This window comes from Phaenicophaeus curvirostris, chromosome 26 (genome assembly GCF_032191515.1).
Source record: "Phaenicophaeus curvirostris isolate KB17595 chromosome 26, BPBGC_Pcur_1.0, whole genome shotgun sequence".
Classification (NCBI taxonomy): domain Eukaryota; kingdom Metazoa; phylum Chordata; class Aves; order Cuculiformes; family Cuculidae; genus Phaenicophaeus; species Phaenicophaeus curvirostris.
Window position 1 is genome coordinate 2,679,334 of NC_091417.1, and position 13,120 is coordinate 2,692,453.

The 13,120-nt window shown below is 51.4% G+C and overlaps 1 protein-coding gene and 8 non-coding genes across 11 annotated transcripts; all 9 read left to right on the top strand.

The window, feature by feature from the left end:
* The first annotated feature begins 270 nt into the window (after positions 1 to 270).
* CWC25 (CWC25 spliceosome associated protein homolog) lies at positions 271 to 12,749 on the top strand. 3 transcript variants are annotated; one of them, XM_069876933.1, is made up of 13 exons: positions 271 to 288; positions 654 to 812; positions 1,407 to 1,503; positions 1,754 to 1,948; positions 6,308 to 6,480; positions 7,068 to 7,304; positions 7,574 to 7,643; positions 8,145 to 8,272; positions 8,487 to 8,556; positions 9,483 to 9,673; positions 10,194 to 10,277; positions 10,863 to 11,024; positions 11,903 to 12,749. In XM_069876933.1, exons 5-13 carry the CDS (start codon positions 6,446 to 6,448, stop codon positions 12,015 to 12,017), a joined length of 1,092 nt encoding a protein of 363 aa, XP_069733034.1. In that variant the 5' UTR covers positions 271 to 288; positions 654 to 812; positions 1,407 to 1,503; positions 1,754 to 1,948; positions 6,308 to 6,445; the 3' UTR covers positions 12,018 to 12,749. The 3 variants fall into 3 exon arrangements, with proteins under 3 accessions (XP_069733034.1, XP_069733033.1, XP_069733032.1); XM_069876932.1 differs by lacking the exon at positions 271 to 288 and adding an exon at positions 411 to 568; XM_069876931.1 differs by lacking the exons at positions 271 to 288; positions 654 to 812; positions 1,407 to 1,503; positions 1,754 to 1,948 and adding an exon at positions 5,788 to 5,829.
* Positions 2,545 to 2,616, top strand: TRNAC-GCA (transfer RNA cysteine (anticodon GCA)). Its single transcript has one exon. It is a non-coding gene; the product is annotated as a tRNA-Cys (tRNA).
* On the top strand, positions 2,902 to 2,973 carry TRNAC-GCA (transfer RNA cysteine (anticodon GCA)). Its single transcript has one exon. It is a non-coding gene; the product is annotated as a tRNA-Cys (tRNA).
* On the top strand, positions 3,259 to 3,330 carry TRNAC-GCA (transfer RNA cysteine (anticodon GCA)). The gene has a single exon. It is a non-coding gene; the product is annotated as a tRNA-Cys (tRNA).
* On the top strand, positions 3,715 to 3,786 carry TRNAC-GCA (transfer RNA cysteine (anticodon GCA)). Its single transcript has one exon. It is a non-coding gene; the product is annotated as a tRNA-Cys (tRNA).
* TRNAC-GCA (transfer RNA cysteine (anticodon GCA)) lies at positions 4,072 to 4,143 on the top strand. The gene has a single exon. It is a non-coding gene; the product is annotated as a tRNA-Cys (tRNA).
* TRNAC-GCA (transfer RNA cysteine (anticodon GCA)) lies at positions 4,637 to 4,708 on the top strand. The gene has a single exon. It is a non-coding gene; the product is annotated as a tRNA-Cys (tRNA).
* On the top strand, positions 4,993 to 5,064 carry TRNAC-GCA (transfer RNA cysteine (anticodon GCA)). Its single transcript has one exon. It is a non-coding gene; the product is annotated as a tRNA-Cys (tRNA).
* On the top strand, positions 5,349 to 5,420 carry TRNAC-GCA (transfer RNA cysteine (anticodon GCA)). Its single transcript has one exon. It is a non-coding gene; the product is annotated as a tRNA-Cys (tRNA).
* Positions 12,750 to 13,120: the final 371 nt, after the last annotated feature.

Below are 13,120 nucleotides of genomic sequence, written 5' to 3' on the forward strand. Positions count from 1 at the left end.
AATGCTCACGAGTCCGGGTGCCCTTAGCCTCCTTGGCCACGCGGGCCAAGACCCGAAACGCAGGGATTGGGAGCCCCGTCACCGTTTCTTTTTCCCCGTTCTCCCCTCCGAGCGCACCCGGAGTCGCAGCTCCACCCCGCCGCCATCTTGGCCGTTGCCCCCAACAACAGCGACGCGCCGGAAGTGGCGTCACTATCGCGGGGGAGGGGGCGCAGACGGGGTGACATCACTAACATGCGCCTCGCGGCGCGCTGCGATGACGTCACTGTAGTGGCGAGGGCCGCGCCGGTATGGCGGGAGGCGACCGGGATTGGGGGGGGGGTCTCTCCTTGTCCCGTTGAGCCCGAGGAGGAGCCGGTACCCGCAGAGCAGACCGAGAGAAGCAGGCGGAGGAGCGGCGGGGCTGAGGGCTCGGTCCTAGGAGGGGAGCGGGGCGGGATCCCGGTGCCCGGGGCTCTTTGTAGCGGCGGCTGCCTCAGGGAGAACCGGCTGGGCCGGCGATGCCGCTTCTGCGGTGGAGCCGTGTCAGGAGAGTCTGCTCGGCTAATTGCTGCTCCCTTTTATTAAGGTAATTAGCGGTTTGGGGGTAATTAGTGTTTTCCTGTACCTGTGACGCATAATTGCGCGTGCAAACAAGAATATTGCCTTGCCAGGGGTTGGAAGCTGAACGTCTCTGAGGGAAAAATGGCTCTTGTTTGTATGGAAATGAGCGTTCGCCGCTTCACACCTCCCCTGGATGAGCCTCCAACTCCGAAATCCTTCAGAATCTCATTGAAAAGGAATTGCAGGTGCTTGGGAGCAGGGGTTATGAGGTGAGGCTGTCCGTGTCCCATCTCTTTCCCTCTCCCCTTTCCCTCTCCCCTTTCCCTCTCCCCTTTCCCTCTCCCCTTTCCCTCTCCCCTTTCCCTCTCCCCTTTCCCTCTCCCCTTTCCCTCTCCCCTTTCCCTCTCCCCTTTCCCTCTCCCCTTTCCCTCTCCCCTTTCCCTCTCCCCTTTCCCTCTCCCCTTTCCCTCTCCCCTTTCCCTCTCCCCTTTCCCTCTCCCCTTTCCCTCTCCCCTTTCCCTCTCCCCTTTCCCTCTCCCCTTTCCCTCTCCCCTTTCCCTCTCCCCTTTCCCTCTCCCCTTCCCCCGGTCTCTTTCCCTTCCCCCTTTCCTGCTGAGGCTCCTGTAGGGAGGCAGGATCTGTGCTCCCAAGCCCTTGAAGGATACGGATCCAGCTCCTGGCTCCTTCTTCTGCCCAGCCCCGTTCCAAGCTGCTTTGGAATGGAACAGTTTGCAGTGGGTCCTGAAAATCTGCCTTCCCTCAAAAAAAAAAAAGCCTTCTCTCACAAATGTGCCCTTTCTTCCGGCCCCATCATCAAAGCTCGTACCATTCTTCAGTTTTTGTTCTCCCTCTCTTCCCTGCAGCGCTGTCCTTGCCCACGCAGGGAAGGATGGATAGTGGATCCATTCTGTAGCGGTGAGATGGAGCAGAGGAACCAGAGCAGGAGTTGGCGAGGTGCAGGTACGTGTCCTGCTCCCAGCTCCTGGGTGGGATTTTCTGGAGTCTGATGCTTTACGTGAGGAACAGCCACTTAAAACCACACCGGGATGTTTGTAAAGCACCATTTGGCCCAGCCACTAGGAATTTGCCAAAAAGCGTGGCCTGAAAAAGGTTTCTTGGGGATTCCTGAGAGCTGGGAGCTGGCAGCAGCCAGGGCGGGGGATTTTGGGGGAGGTCTTGCACGGACCAAAGGCTCCTCTCTTTTCTGCAGGCCGTTCCACGGAGCAGGCGAGCGCTTGGAGCTTCTTCCCAGCAGCCCTGGAACCCCGGAGGGTGCAGCAGGTGCTCCAGCTGTCCTGGCAGCTTTCCACTCTTGCAGCTGCGATCGAGCTCTTTCTTCCCGAGAAATCCTGGAGCTGTTCCTTAGCCTGGGGAGAGAGACAGAGAAACCAGCACGGGAATAAAGGTGCTCACCCTCTATCTTTTTTAACGCTTGTTCTGGATGTTTGCCTTGGGAATTATAGAGTAGTTTAGGTTGGAAGGGACCTTAAAGATCATCCAGTTCCAACTCCCTGTGATGGGCAGGGACACCTCCCACTAGATCAATTCCCCGGGCAACCTGTTCCAGTGCAATTTCCAGGCAGGGCACGGCCTGGCAGTCACACAGATGCTCTGGGTGTTGATTTTCCCTGTCTCCATCCCGTGGGCAGCACGGGAGGGGCTGTGGAAGGTGATTTCTTGGTGTGGCTGGTGAGCTCTGGGCACAGCCCGGGAGCAGGTGGAGCTGCCGAGTGCCGGCAGGCGTGTTTGGAAGTCAGAGCTTCCAAAAGTTCATCGTTCTCTTCCAGGACGGGAGGTTTTAGAGGCAGGTATCTGGGCATCCATAACCTTGGCTGCCGTGAGATCTCTTGTAAGAACAGTGAGAAGCTTGAGGGGGGTGAGGTGAAAGGAAAGCCAGTGTGGGATGGGAGAGGCAACAACGCGGGAGCACAGGAGGTGGGATGGAGCAGAACCACCTGATCTTTCTCCCTAAGGAGCCAGACTTAGCTTGATTACACAGCTGGGGGTATAGCTCAGTGGTAGAGCATTTGACTGCAGATCAAGAGGTCCCTGGTTCAACTCCAGGTGCCCCCTCCCTTTTCCTTCTTTTTATCCAGAAAAAGTCACTTTGGAGCTCTCTTTTTCAATGTTTTTTCCCACAGCCTGTGTGCAGGCTCGGTCCTTGGTTTGATCCGGTGCAGGGAAGGAGGAAAAGCAGCAGATTCCCTGTAGGGAAGAGGCTGCGCTGTGGGTGTTGCTGAGGTGGCAGAGGAGCTCTTCATGTGCATTCTCTCCAGCAATGGGATCTCATCAGAGGACAGGAAAACTTCTCTTACTCTATAAATGTTCATAAAGTCCACTTCTAGGAGCCCTTATCCAGGGGGTATAGCTCAGTGGTAGAGCATTTGACTGCAGATCAAGAGGTCCCTGGTTCAACTCCAGGTGCCCCCTCCCTTTTCCTTCTTTTCATCCTGAAAAAGTCACTTTAGAGCTCTCTTTTTTCAATGTTTTGCCCACAGCCTGTGTGCAGGCTCCATCCTTGGTTTGATCTGTTGCAGGGAAGGAGGAAAAGCAGCAGATTCCCTGTAGGGAAGAGGCTGCTCCATGGGTGTTGGTGAGGTGGCAGAGGAGCTGTTCATGTGCATTCTCTCCAGCAATGGGATCTCATCAGAGGACTGGAAAACTTCTCTTACTCTATAAATGTCCATAAAGTGCACTTGTGGGAGCCCTTATCCAGGGGGTATAGCTCAGTGGTAGAGCATTTGACTGCAGATCAAGAGGTCCCTGGTTCAACTCCAGGTGCCCCCTCCCTTTTTCCTTGTTTTTATCCAGAAAAAGTCACTGTGGAGCTCTCTGGTTCAATGATTTTCCCACAGACTATCTGCAGGCTCCGTCCTCAGATTTTACTGGGTTCTGGGGAGAAGGAAAGCAGCAGATACCCTGGTCCAACTCCAGTTGATTCCTCTTCTCCTTTTTCCTTCCTTTTGCCAACCTTTCTCCTAGGAAGCAGAGGGAGAGCTCTCCCTGGGGTGTGGGAGCGTGTGCTGTGCCTGGAGCATTGGTCTCTGAGGTCAGTTGGTCAATGTGCTGAGTTCCTGACTGTCAGGAACCGCAGCGATTGCCACCCTGCATCCTGCCATGGGGAAAACAGACTGGGAATGTGGTTGGTTGGTGGATGGACAGGTTTAACAGGGGGGTATAGCTCAGTGGTAGAGCATTTGACTGCAGATCAAGAGGTCCCTGGTTCAACTCCAGGTGCCCCCTCCCTTTTCCTTCTTTTCATCCTGAAAAAGTCACTTTAGAGCTCTCTTTTTTCAATGTTTTGCCCACAGCCTGTGTGCAGGCTCCATCCTTGGTTTGATCTGTTGCAGGGAAGGAGGAAAAGCAGCAGATTCCCTGTAGGGAAGAGGCTGCTCCATGGGTGTTGGTGAGATGGCAGAGGAGCTGTTCATGTGCATTCTCTCCGGCAATGGGATCTCATCAGAGGACTGGAAAACATTTTTTACTCTATAAACATTCTTAAAGTGCACTTGTGGGAGCCCTTATCCAGGGGGTATAGCTCAGTGGTAGAGCATTTGACTGCAGATCAAGAGGTCCCTGGTTCAACTCCAGGTGCCCCCTCCCTTTTTCCTTGTTTTTATCCAGAAAAAGTCACTTTGGAGCTCTCTGGTTCAAGGCTTTGCCCACAAACCATGTGCAGGCTCCATCCTCGGCTTGATCCGGTGCTGGGGAGAGAGAAATCAGGATTCTCAGGAGCGAAGAGGCCACTCAGCGGGTGTTGGTGAGGCAGATGAGGATCCGTTCATGCACGGCTGCTTGTTGTGCCTGGAGCGTTGGTCTCTGAGCTCGGTTGCTCTGGGGTCTGAGGCCTTGATAGCTGGGAACCGCAGGGGCTGTGCAGAGTGTGCGTGGCTGCTCCCTGCCTGTGTGTGCTTGTCTCTGCTCTAAGTTCTCTGTAGCAATTGTATTTATGGTAATTTATCCTATTTAACTGTCTGTACAACCTTGAGCCGGCACACAGCAGGGCACAGGGCTCTGTCCAGTAAAGGAATCTCACCAGAGGACAGGAAAACCTGTCTCCCTATCAAAATGTTTTTAGGAAGGTGCTGCGTAAGGGGGTATAGCTCAGTGGCAGAGCATTTGACTGCAGATCAAGAGGTCCCTGGTTCAACTCCAGGTGCCCCCTCCCTTTTCCTTCTTTTTATCCACAAAAAGTCACTTTGGAGCTCTTTTTTTCAATGTTTTTCGCACAGCCTGTGTGCAGGCTCGGTCCTTGGTTTGATCTGTTGCAGGGAAGGAGGAAAAGCAGCAGATTCCTGATAGAGAAGAGGCTGCTCCGCGGGTGTTGGTGACATGGCAGAGGAGCTGTTCATGTGCATTCTCTCCAGCAATGGAATCTCATCAGAGGACTGGGAAACTTTTCTTACTCTGTAAATGTTCTTAAAGTGCACTTGTGGGAGCCCTTATCCAGGGGGTATAGCTCAGTGGTAGAGCATTTGACTGCAGATCAAGAGGTCCCTGGTTCAACTCCAGGTGCCCCCTCCCTTTTCCTTCTTTTTCTCTGCAGAAAAGTCACTTTGGAGCTCTCTTTTTCAATGTTTTTTTCCCACAGCCTGTCTGCAGGCTCCATGCTTGGTTTTATTGGGTGCTGGAGAGGGAAAGTGGAAGTTTCCTTGTAGGGAAGAGGCTGCTCCATGGGTGTTGGTGAGGTGGCAGAGGAGCTCTTCATGTGCATTCCTGTCCTCTGATGAGATTCCATTGCTGGAGAGAAAACTTCTCTTACTCTATAAATGTTCATAAAGTCCACTTCTAGGAGACCTTATCCAGGGGGTATAGCTCAGTGGTAGAGCATTTGACTGCAGATCAAGAGGTCCCTGGTTCAACTCCAGGTGCCCCCTCTCCTCTCTGGCCTCCTTTTCACCTTTTCTGTTTCCCCAGCCTCCTGGGCTGTGCAGATTCCTGCCCCCTGAGCCTCTCCTGCTGATGGAATCGGCCTCTGCTGCACGGGATCGGTCTCTGCCGTTTCTCTCCCTCTTCTTCCGCGCACGGGCGTGCCCTGGCTCGGCAGAGCGGCCGTTCCTCTCGTTTATCCTGCCCTTAATTGCGTTAATTACACGCTAATCAAGGCGTATAGGCAGTAATTTGAGCGCGGCGTTCTCCTCGCCGGAAGTGGCGTCACTGACACGCGACATAGGCGCAGAGGGGGCGGTGTCGCGGCGCACTCATGACGTCACTTCACCGCGCGGCGCGCTGTTTTAACGTCAGCGTGGGTCCGGGAGCGGCGCCGCCATGGGAGGAGGCGACCTGGTGAGGGGGGAGCGGGGCCGGGGCGGTGCGAGCGGGACCGGGGGCTCCCCGGGGGGATCAGCGGGGCCGGGGCGAGCGGTTCCCTCAGGGCCCGGCCTTAGGCGGGGCCTACAGGCTCTCGGCGGCTCTGGTGGGGCGGGAGAGGCCGGTGGCGACCTCTGGGCCTCGGCCTCGCGGTGTCGGGGGGGCTGCAGGGGGCGCGGAGGCTCGGTATTAACGGTCCCGTCTTGTAGGGTGGGGCAAGATGAGTGTGTGGCGTCGGCTGTAGGGTGGGAGCGCGGTGGCCCGGTATTAACGGCCCCATCCCGGTGTGGTTGTGGCTCTGGGTGGCTCCCGGTGTGGTTTTGGCTCCTCCAGTTGTTAAAGGTCCCGTCCTGGTGGGGCAGGAAGAGCTTGTGGCATTGTCTGGGCCCAGGGGTGGCAGGGAGCGCAGTGGCCCCGGTATTAACTGTCCTGTCCTGGTGTCCCCCTCCTGTAGAACCTGAAGAAGAGCTGGCACCCGCAGACGCTCCGCAATGTGGAGAAGGTGTGGAAAGCCGAGCAGAAACATGAGGCCGAGAGGAAGAAGATTGAGGAGCTGCAGCGGGAGCTGCAGGAGGAGCGGGCACGCGAGGAGATGCAGCGCTACGCCGAGGACATGGGCACCGTCAGGTGAGGGGCGGCTGCTGCCCTCTGGAGCGGTGGTTCCAGCCCTCGCCGTCCTCTGGAGGCAGGCACTGCTGTCTAAAATGTGACTTCGTTGCCCTGTGTGCAGTAGCCAATCTCTACATCACCAAGAGTGGTGTTGTTCGTTCAGAGTTTGCGCAAATTCTGGGTACTCGGGGGAGACAGACCCTCCAAACTCGAGTATGAAGCCCCTAACACAGACCCCACAAATTTATACACTATAGATAGGTCAATATTCATAGAATTCCCAGAAAAGTCGTGCACAAATAGTGGAAAATGTTTCATTTTTTCATAACAGGTTGGGGAAAGTGTCTCCTTTCTGATAACAAGTTTATTCATCGCAAAACCATGTACGATCCAGCTTTAGCGCCTTGTAAAAGTCTTGGGGTCTCTTTGCAGTTTTCTCATTTCTTTCAACACTGCCTGCTGAGGTGGTGCGGGAGCTCCCAGTGCCTGTAAGAGCCATGGGTTTAGTGGTTTTGGTGCTAAAACTTTTCCACTTGCCTCGATGAGCCTTAAAGCGTAACTTTAGAACTGCCAGAAGTGAAATAAAATGGTCTTGTTCGCAATAGGAAAAAAGAAGAGAAGCTGGAGTGGATGTACCAGGGCCCTGGCGGCATGGTGAACAGAGAGGAATATCTGATGGGTCGCCCTGTGGACAAATACGTCTTTGAGAAAGGAGAAGACAAGGACGCAGGTTGTTCCAGTGAGACAGGACTTCTCCCAGGCTCCATTTTTGCCAAGAGCGGTGCCAATTCTGTCCTAGACATGGCAAACAAGATCCGGGAGGACCCGCTCTTCATGATAAGGTATTAAAGGTGGAGCTTAAGGCTCAAGTTCGGACATTTATTGGCATTGATGGCAACAGAACAATTATTTGTTTACCCTGCTTGTTGCACTCTTAGCTGGAGAGATAAGGATGAGACTCCTCTTAGTTGCATCTGTTCTGCTGCATGTACAGAACTTGCTGTGTTTCTTCCTTCTTGTGTTCTTAGAGCTTGCGCTTGATCAGTGTCTTTCATGAAAACATGGTATTTTCGGTTGTTTGAAAGCAATAATTTATTTTTTTCTGCTTTAGGAAGAGGGAGGAGGAGAAGAAGAGGGAAGTTTTGAATAATCCTGTTAAAATGAAGAAAATCAAACAATTGGTAGGTGCATCTCAGCACTCCTGTACGGACTGAAAGCACAGAATCCATGAAAACAGGGAGAGGAGCATGCGTCAAAATTAGTATCGTTAATAAGGAGCTGAATTCCATTACCTGATTCTTTCATGGAAAAACAGAACAAACTCAGCTTTCTGTAATCTTGGTGTAATAGAACAAGGTTCCTTAGCGGTCTCTTAGCAGGAACTGATTTCTTTTCCTTTCACATTCAGTGTTATTTAAGTCGTTTTGCTCTACTTTTTATTAGCTCCTGATTAATTATTGATTTAGTACCACAGGGTGATTGCAGACATAGGATGTGACGTGTGCTGGTACCAGGAGTGGCTCCGTGCTGCTCATTAGTTTTGAGAGAAGAACTCGTTAAAGGGTTTGGGTTTTGTTCTGGGAGCCTTTGCACAGAGAACTCTGCTGCTTTGTACCATGATACTTACTGCCCAAGGGCAGAGATAATAATTATTACTAACCAAACAGTGTCTTGCTTTATAGCTGCAGAACAGTTTAGATAAAAAAGAGAAAAAGAAGAAGAAAGAGAAGAAGAAGAAGCACAAGAAACATCGACGTCGCAGTTCTAGCAGTGAAAGCGACAGCAGCGAGGAGGAGCGGAGCAAAAATAAGTATGTTTGAGGTTTTGTGGTAAAAATACCTTCTTTCCTGGTTATCTGTTTTTCATATCTTTTTGTTATCTTGTTGATTAATGCTCTTAATTGGCCTAAATGTTTCTGTGTTGTTACTTTATTGGTTTAGCATAATTAAATTATTTATATGACATTTTAACGCTAAAAATATTCTTGAATCTGCTTCAAAAGTGGTGTTCTGTGTTCTCGCTAGGTCTCAGAAGAAGATGAACAGTTCCTCCTGGAAACCTGGTCCCACCAAAGTTCCAGGATATGGCTTACAAGTACGTGTTGGTTGCACAGCTCTCTCGGTAGCAAGTGCCCTGGGTTAGGGAAAAGCACGTGGTTTTGCAGTTTGGTGCATGTTGGTCTCTTCTCCCAAGTAACAAGCGATGGGGTGAGAGGGAATGACCTCAGGTTGCACCAGGGGAGGTTGGGATTGGATATTGGGAAAAATTTCTTTCCATACAGAGTGGTGAAGCCCTGGCAGAGGCTGCCCAGGGCGGTGGGGGAGTCTCCATCCCTGGAGGGGATCAAACAACGTGAGGTTGTTGGCATGGTGGGGTTGGGTTGATGGTTGGAACTGATGATCTTTGACGCCTTTTCCAACCTTAATGATTCTATGACTGGCGAGGAGTGACATGACGGAATGTGATATAACACAGTTCAGATCAAATTTGGAGCCACCTAAGCCTTGAAATTGAAGTTGTTCAGACCCTGGTAGGGCTTCTGTCTGCTCTGAATTCAACTGAAGTTCTGTTTAGTTTCTTCAGGTTTGCACATAAGTTCAGATCCTCTGCTCAACTGTTTTGGCTGCTTCAATTACTGAACATGGTACAGAAATTATGTTATTAGACATGTGATTTAATACAGTTCAGATCAAATTTGGAGCCACCTAAGCCTTGAAATTGAAGTTGTTCAGACCCTGGTAGGGCTTCTGTCTGCTCTGAATTCAACTGAAGTTCTGTTTAGTTTCTTCAGGTTTGCACATAAGTTCAGATCCTCTGCTCAACTGTTTTGGCTGTTTCAATTACTGAACATGGTGCAGAAATTATGTTGTTAGACACAGGTGTGAATGAGAACCCAGGGAATGAGAGAATTAGATGCAAAATTTCCTGCAGTGAGCCTGGCCTGAGGTTTCCCCTGCAGCCTTACATTGTTGTTGTGCTTTTCCCTTATGTCTCTCCTGACAGACCCTTCTGAATTCCAGGTTAGAGACTCTGACCAGAACCACAGGTCTCGGAGCTCTCCAGCTGCCGGCCAGGAGAGGGCACCCCACAAGCACCGGGATCGCTCCAGGTCCAGGAGCCAGTCCCGCTCCCCTCAGAGGCGCTCTAGCAAGAAGAATTCAGAACAGTCTGGATGCAGGGGGTCAAGATCTCCTTCCAGACACAGCAAACAGTGAGTGCGGCCAACCTGGATGGTGTAAAACTAGGGCTGCTGGCGGGGGGCAGTTCTCTCGAGCCCACATCCCTCCTGTCCAGTCTCATTCCCCCACTTCACTGTTCTGGCCATGCGATTGTTCAGTTCTGGGTGTGAAGGCAAGAGTTGTGCAATCATAGAATCACAAAATAGTTTGGGTTGGAAGGGACTTTAAAGGCCATCCAGGTCCAACTCCTTGGGATAGGCAAGGACACCTCCCACTGGATCAGGCTGCCCAAGGCCCCATCCAACCTGGCCTCAAACACCTCCAGGGATAGGGCAGCCACAGCTTCCCTGGGCAGCTGGTTGCAGTGCCTCAGCACTCTCATGATGAAGAAATTCCTCCTTATGTCTAGTCTAAATCTGGGTTTAGAGTAGAGACAGAACAGTCTTACAGCTACAAGAGACACCTTGGTTTCAGAATGTCTACAGAACAATCCAGGGAAGGTTTAGAGATGTAACGTGTGTCTGTCCTGACAAGGGTGTTTCGGGGTTACAGGCACAGCAAGGAGGAGAAAGGAAGAACTAGAAGCCCTTCCCCTAAGAAGAGCTATCGACGGCAGCACGCTCCAGGTTACACGAGGTATGCAAGGTCTTCTTCCTCTGCTTTGGGGTGGAAGCTGCCTTGGTGATTGAGAAACAGCCAGGTGTAATTTGCGAATCAATTGTTATTCTGTTAATTGTAACAGAGAGGATCAGATGTTCGGAAAGCTGAGCAGACAGTCCTAGAGGGCTCTGTTTCCTGCTCTTGAGCCTGATTATTCGTTAACGCCTTGGACAGCTTCCCTAACCCATGGGGATCTCGTTCTCCACGTCTTGCATCAGTGTGCAAGGCAGTGACATGAAGTCACTCTTTGTCCTGCAGGCTGTTAATTAGAAGCGTTCTGTTTCACTGTCATCAGGAAAATGTGGCCTTGACAAGCATCATCTCACCACTCAGTTAAAACTAAGGGGGCGAAAGAGAGAAAATGGACCCTTGCAAGGGGCGTGGTAAAGCAGAATGTTTAGACATGTACTTAGGAGCTTTAGTGATTGGCCACCAAAGGAAAAAACATGTTAAACACCCCTAAGTTTGGGACTGTAAATCATTTTAAAGAGTGGAAAGCAAGAGGGGGGTTGGGTCCACTGTGCCGTTGATTCACAGCAGTGATGTTCTGTACTCAAACAGAAAGATCTCTCCTGAGGAACTAGAGCGTAAACGTCAGGAAATGATGGAAAACGCCAAGTGGCGGGAAGAGGAGAGAGCGAACAACCTCAGGAAACACAAAAAGGAGGAGGAGTTGGAGCGAGAGCTGGAGAAACTCGACTCCAGGGATGGGAAGTTCTTCAAGTGAGTGTCTTTCAATATTTCACTCGGGAAATTGAGGCCACAACTGCTCAGGAGCAAGTGTTAGCCTCAGTGTTTGAGGTGTTTCAGACTATGAAATCCAGCTCTGCTGAGCTGTGCGGTAGATTGTGCCGCTGTGCTCTGGGGAGACCTCACCGGGAGCCCTGTGTCCAGCTCTAAAGTCCTCAGCACAGGAAGGACGTGGAGCTGTTGGAGTGAGTCCAGAGGAGGCCACAAAGATGATCCAAGAGCTGGAGCACCTCCTGTACAAGGACAGGCTGAAAGAGTTTGGGTTGTTCAGTCCAGAGCACAGAAGGCTTCAGGGACACTTTAGCGCATTCCCCAGGCTCCATAAATTACTCAGAGGAGAACGTGTACTTAATTCCTGAAGCTCCCTTGAGCTGGAATTGCTCAAGGGTGGCTTAAAATCACAGCAGGTTTTCTCCAGGAGCAAAATATCTTTTGGAGAGGGCCTTTTGTGTGTTCCCTTGTGCAGAAGAAACTGCTTGAACTGGCAAACTATGTTTGTCGATGCGTTGTTTGAAGTGGGAGGGGGCACGAGGAGCACATTGCTGTTCCCTCCTTTGCTTCATAGAAAGCAACCGTGTCCCTGGTGATGGATGCATTTGTAATTAGCAGTTGTATTTAGAAGGTGGAAGAGACTTGAGAGCTACTGAAAATGTTTTTCTGAGTGCTGGCCTTTAAGGTATTGCATCCGTCACTAAACTAAAAACCATTCCATTATTTCAGTGCAGGATTTCATGTGGAACAATTTGCTCATTTTTGTGTTAAATTGGATTTGGGGATGATGGCTCCTGCTAGAAAAGGTGTAATGCTTAGAGAGAGATTCTGATTTCTTTCTTTGCTTCCCTTTTTCACAGTCGCTTAAAACTAGAGAGCGCATCCACTTCTACCCTGGAGGACCGGGTGAAACGCAATATCTACTCCCTTCAGAGAACTCCTGCTGCCTTGGAAAAAAACTTTATGCAGAGATGAGCCTTGTTCTTGCTCTGCTCCTGCGAGCAGCGAAACGGACGCTGGTTCTCAAAGGTGAGAGACCTCTGGCACAGACATGCTGCTCCCTCCAGGAACAATTCCATCTCCCAAAGAGCCGCTGGATTTCCGTGCTGCGGCCTGCAGCGTGTTTGGGACTTCTGGCGCCGTGAATACCTTTCTCATGAGCGTGACTTTGCGAGCAAACCTTGGCTGGAGAGCTCATGAGGCTTTGTATCCTATTTTTAATGTATCACCAGGTCTTTTCCTTCTCTCTCCACCGTAACTGCTGCCACTTTTGTACACATATTGCAGATGGCACAATCTGGGAACTGCTTTCTACGCTGGGCAGACTGTCCAGGCTCTTTGTATGCCCGAGCAAAACACCTGGGTTTGTTAGTCCTTAAAAATTGGAGCGGAACAAATTCACGTAGGAATTAATTTCATGGAATTTGATAAGGCTTGCACGAGGGATAGACAAAATCCTGCTCGCTGCTGTCCCCATTCCAGGTGTGGGTTGGAAGGTGATGTTAGATGAGTCTGTGAATCCCCTGTAGCTGCTCGTGGGTGTGGATGTTGTTTGACCCAAAGGAAGCTGCTTCCAAGGGGAGGGAAATGAGCAGAGTGTACTTGGTATAGCAGGTATTTCTCTGAGATTTTGTGATGTAAGTAATGTGTATATGTACAGCACTGCAGAGCGCTCTTTTTTTTTAAATTAAGAAACATTTCCTGTCATTTTTAACCATTCTTTGTGGCTTTGGAGGGCTGGAGTGAGTGAACCCTGCAGTCTGAAGGTTTTGGGAGGGTCTAACTGGCAGAGGCAGCCCCGCTTCGGGCGCCTGACCCTGGTCCCCAGGCCCCCTCGGTGTCTCTGCTTCCCGATTCCCGGTCCCTCCCATTCCCAGTGCCCCCCACTCTGGGTTTCCCCAGTTCTGTGACCCCGGGTTCTCCCAGACCTCCAGGTCCCCCAAGTTCCCACTGTCCTCAGGTTTCTCTCGAGTCCCCCAGTTCCTGGACCCCCCCATGTCCCCGGTTACCCCCTGGACACCCTAGTGTCTGGTGTCATCAGTGTTCCCCAGTCCCCTCGGCTCCCAGTCCCCCCCGGA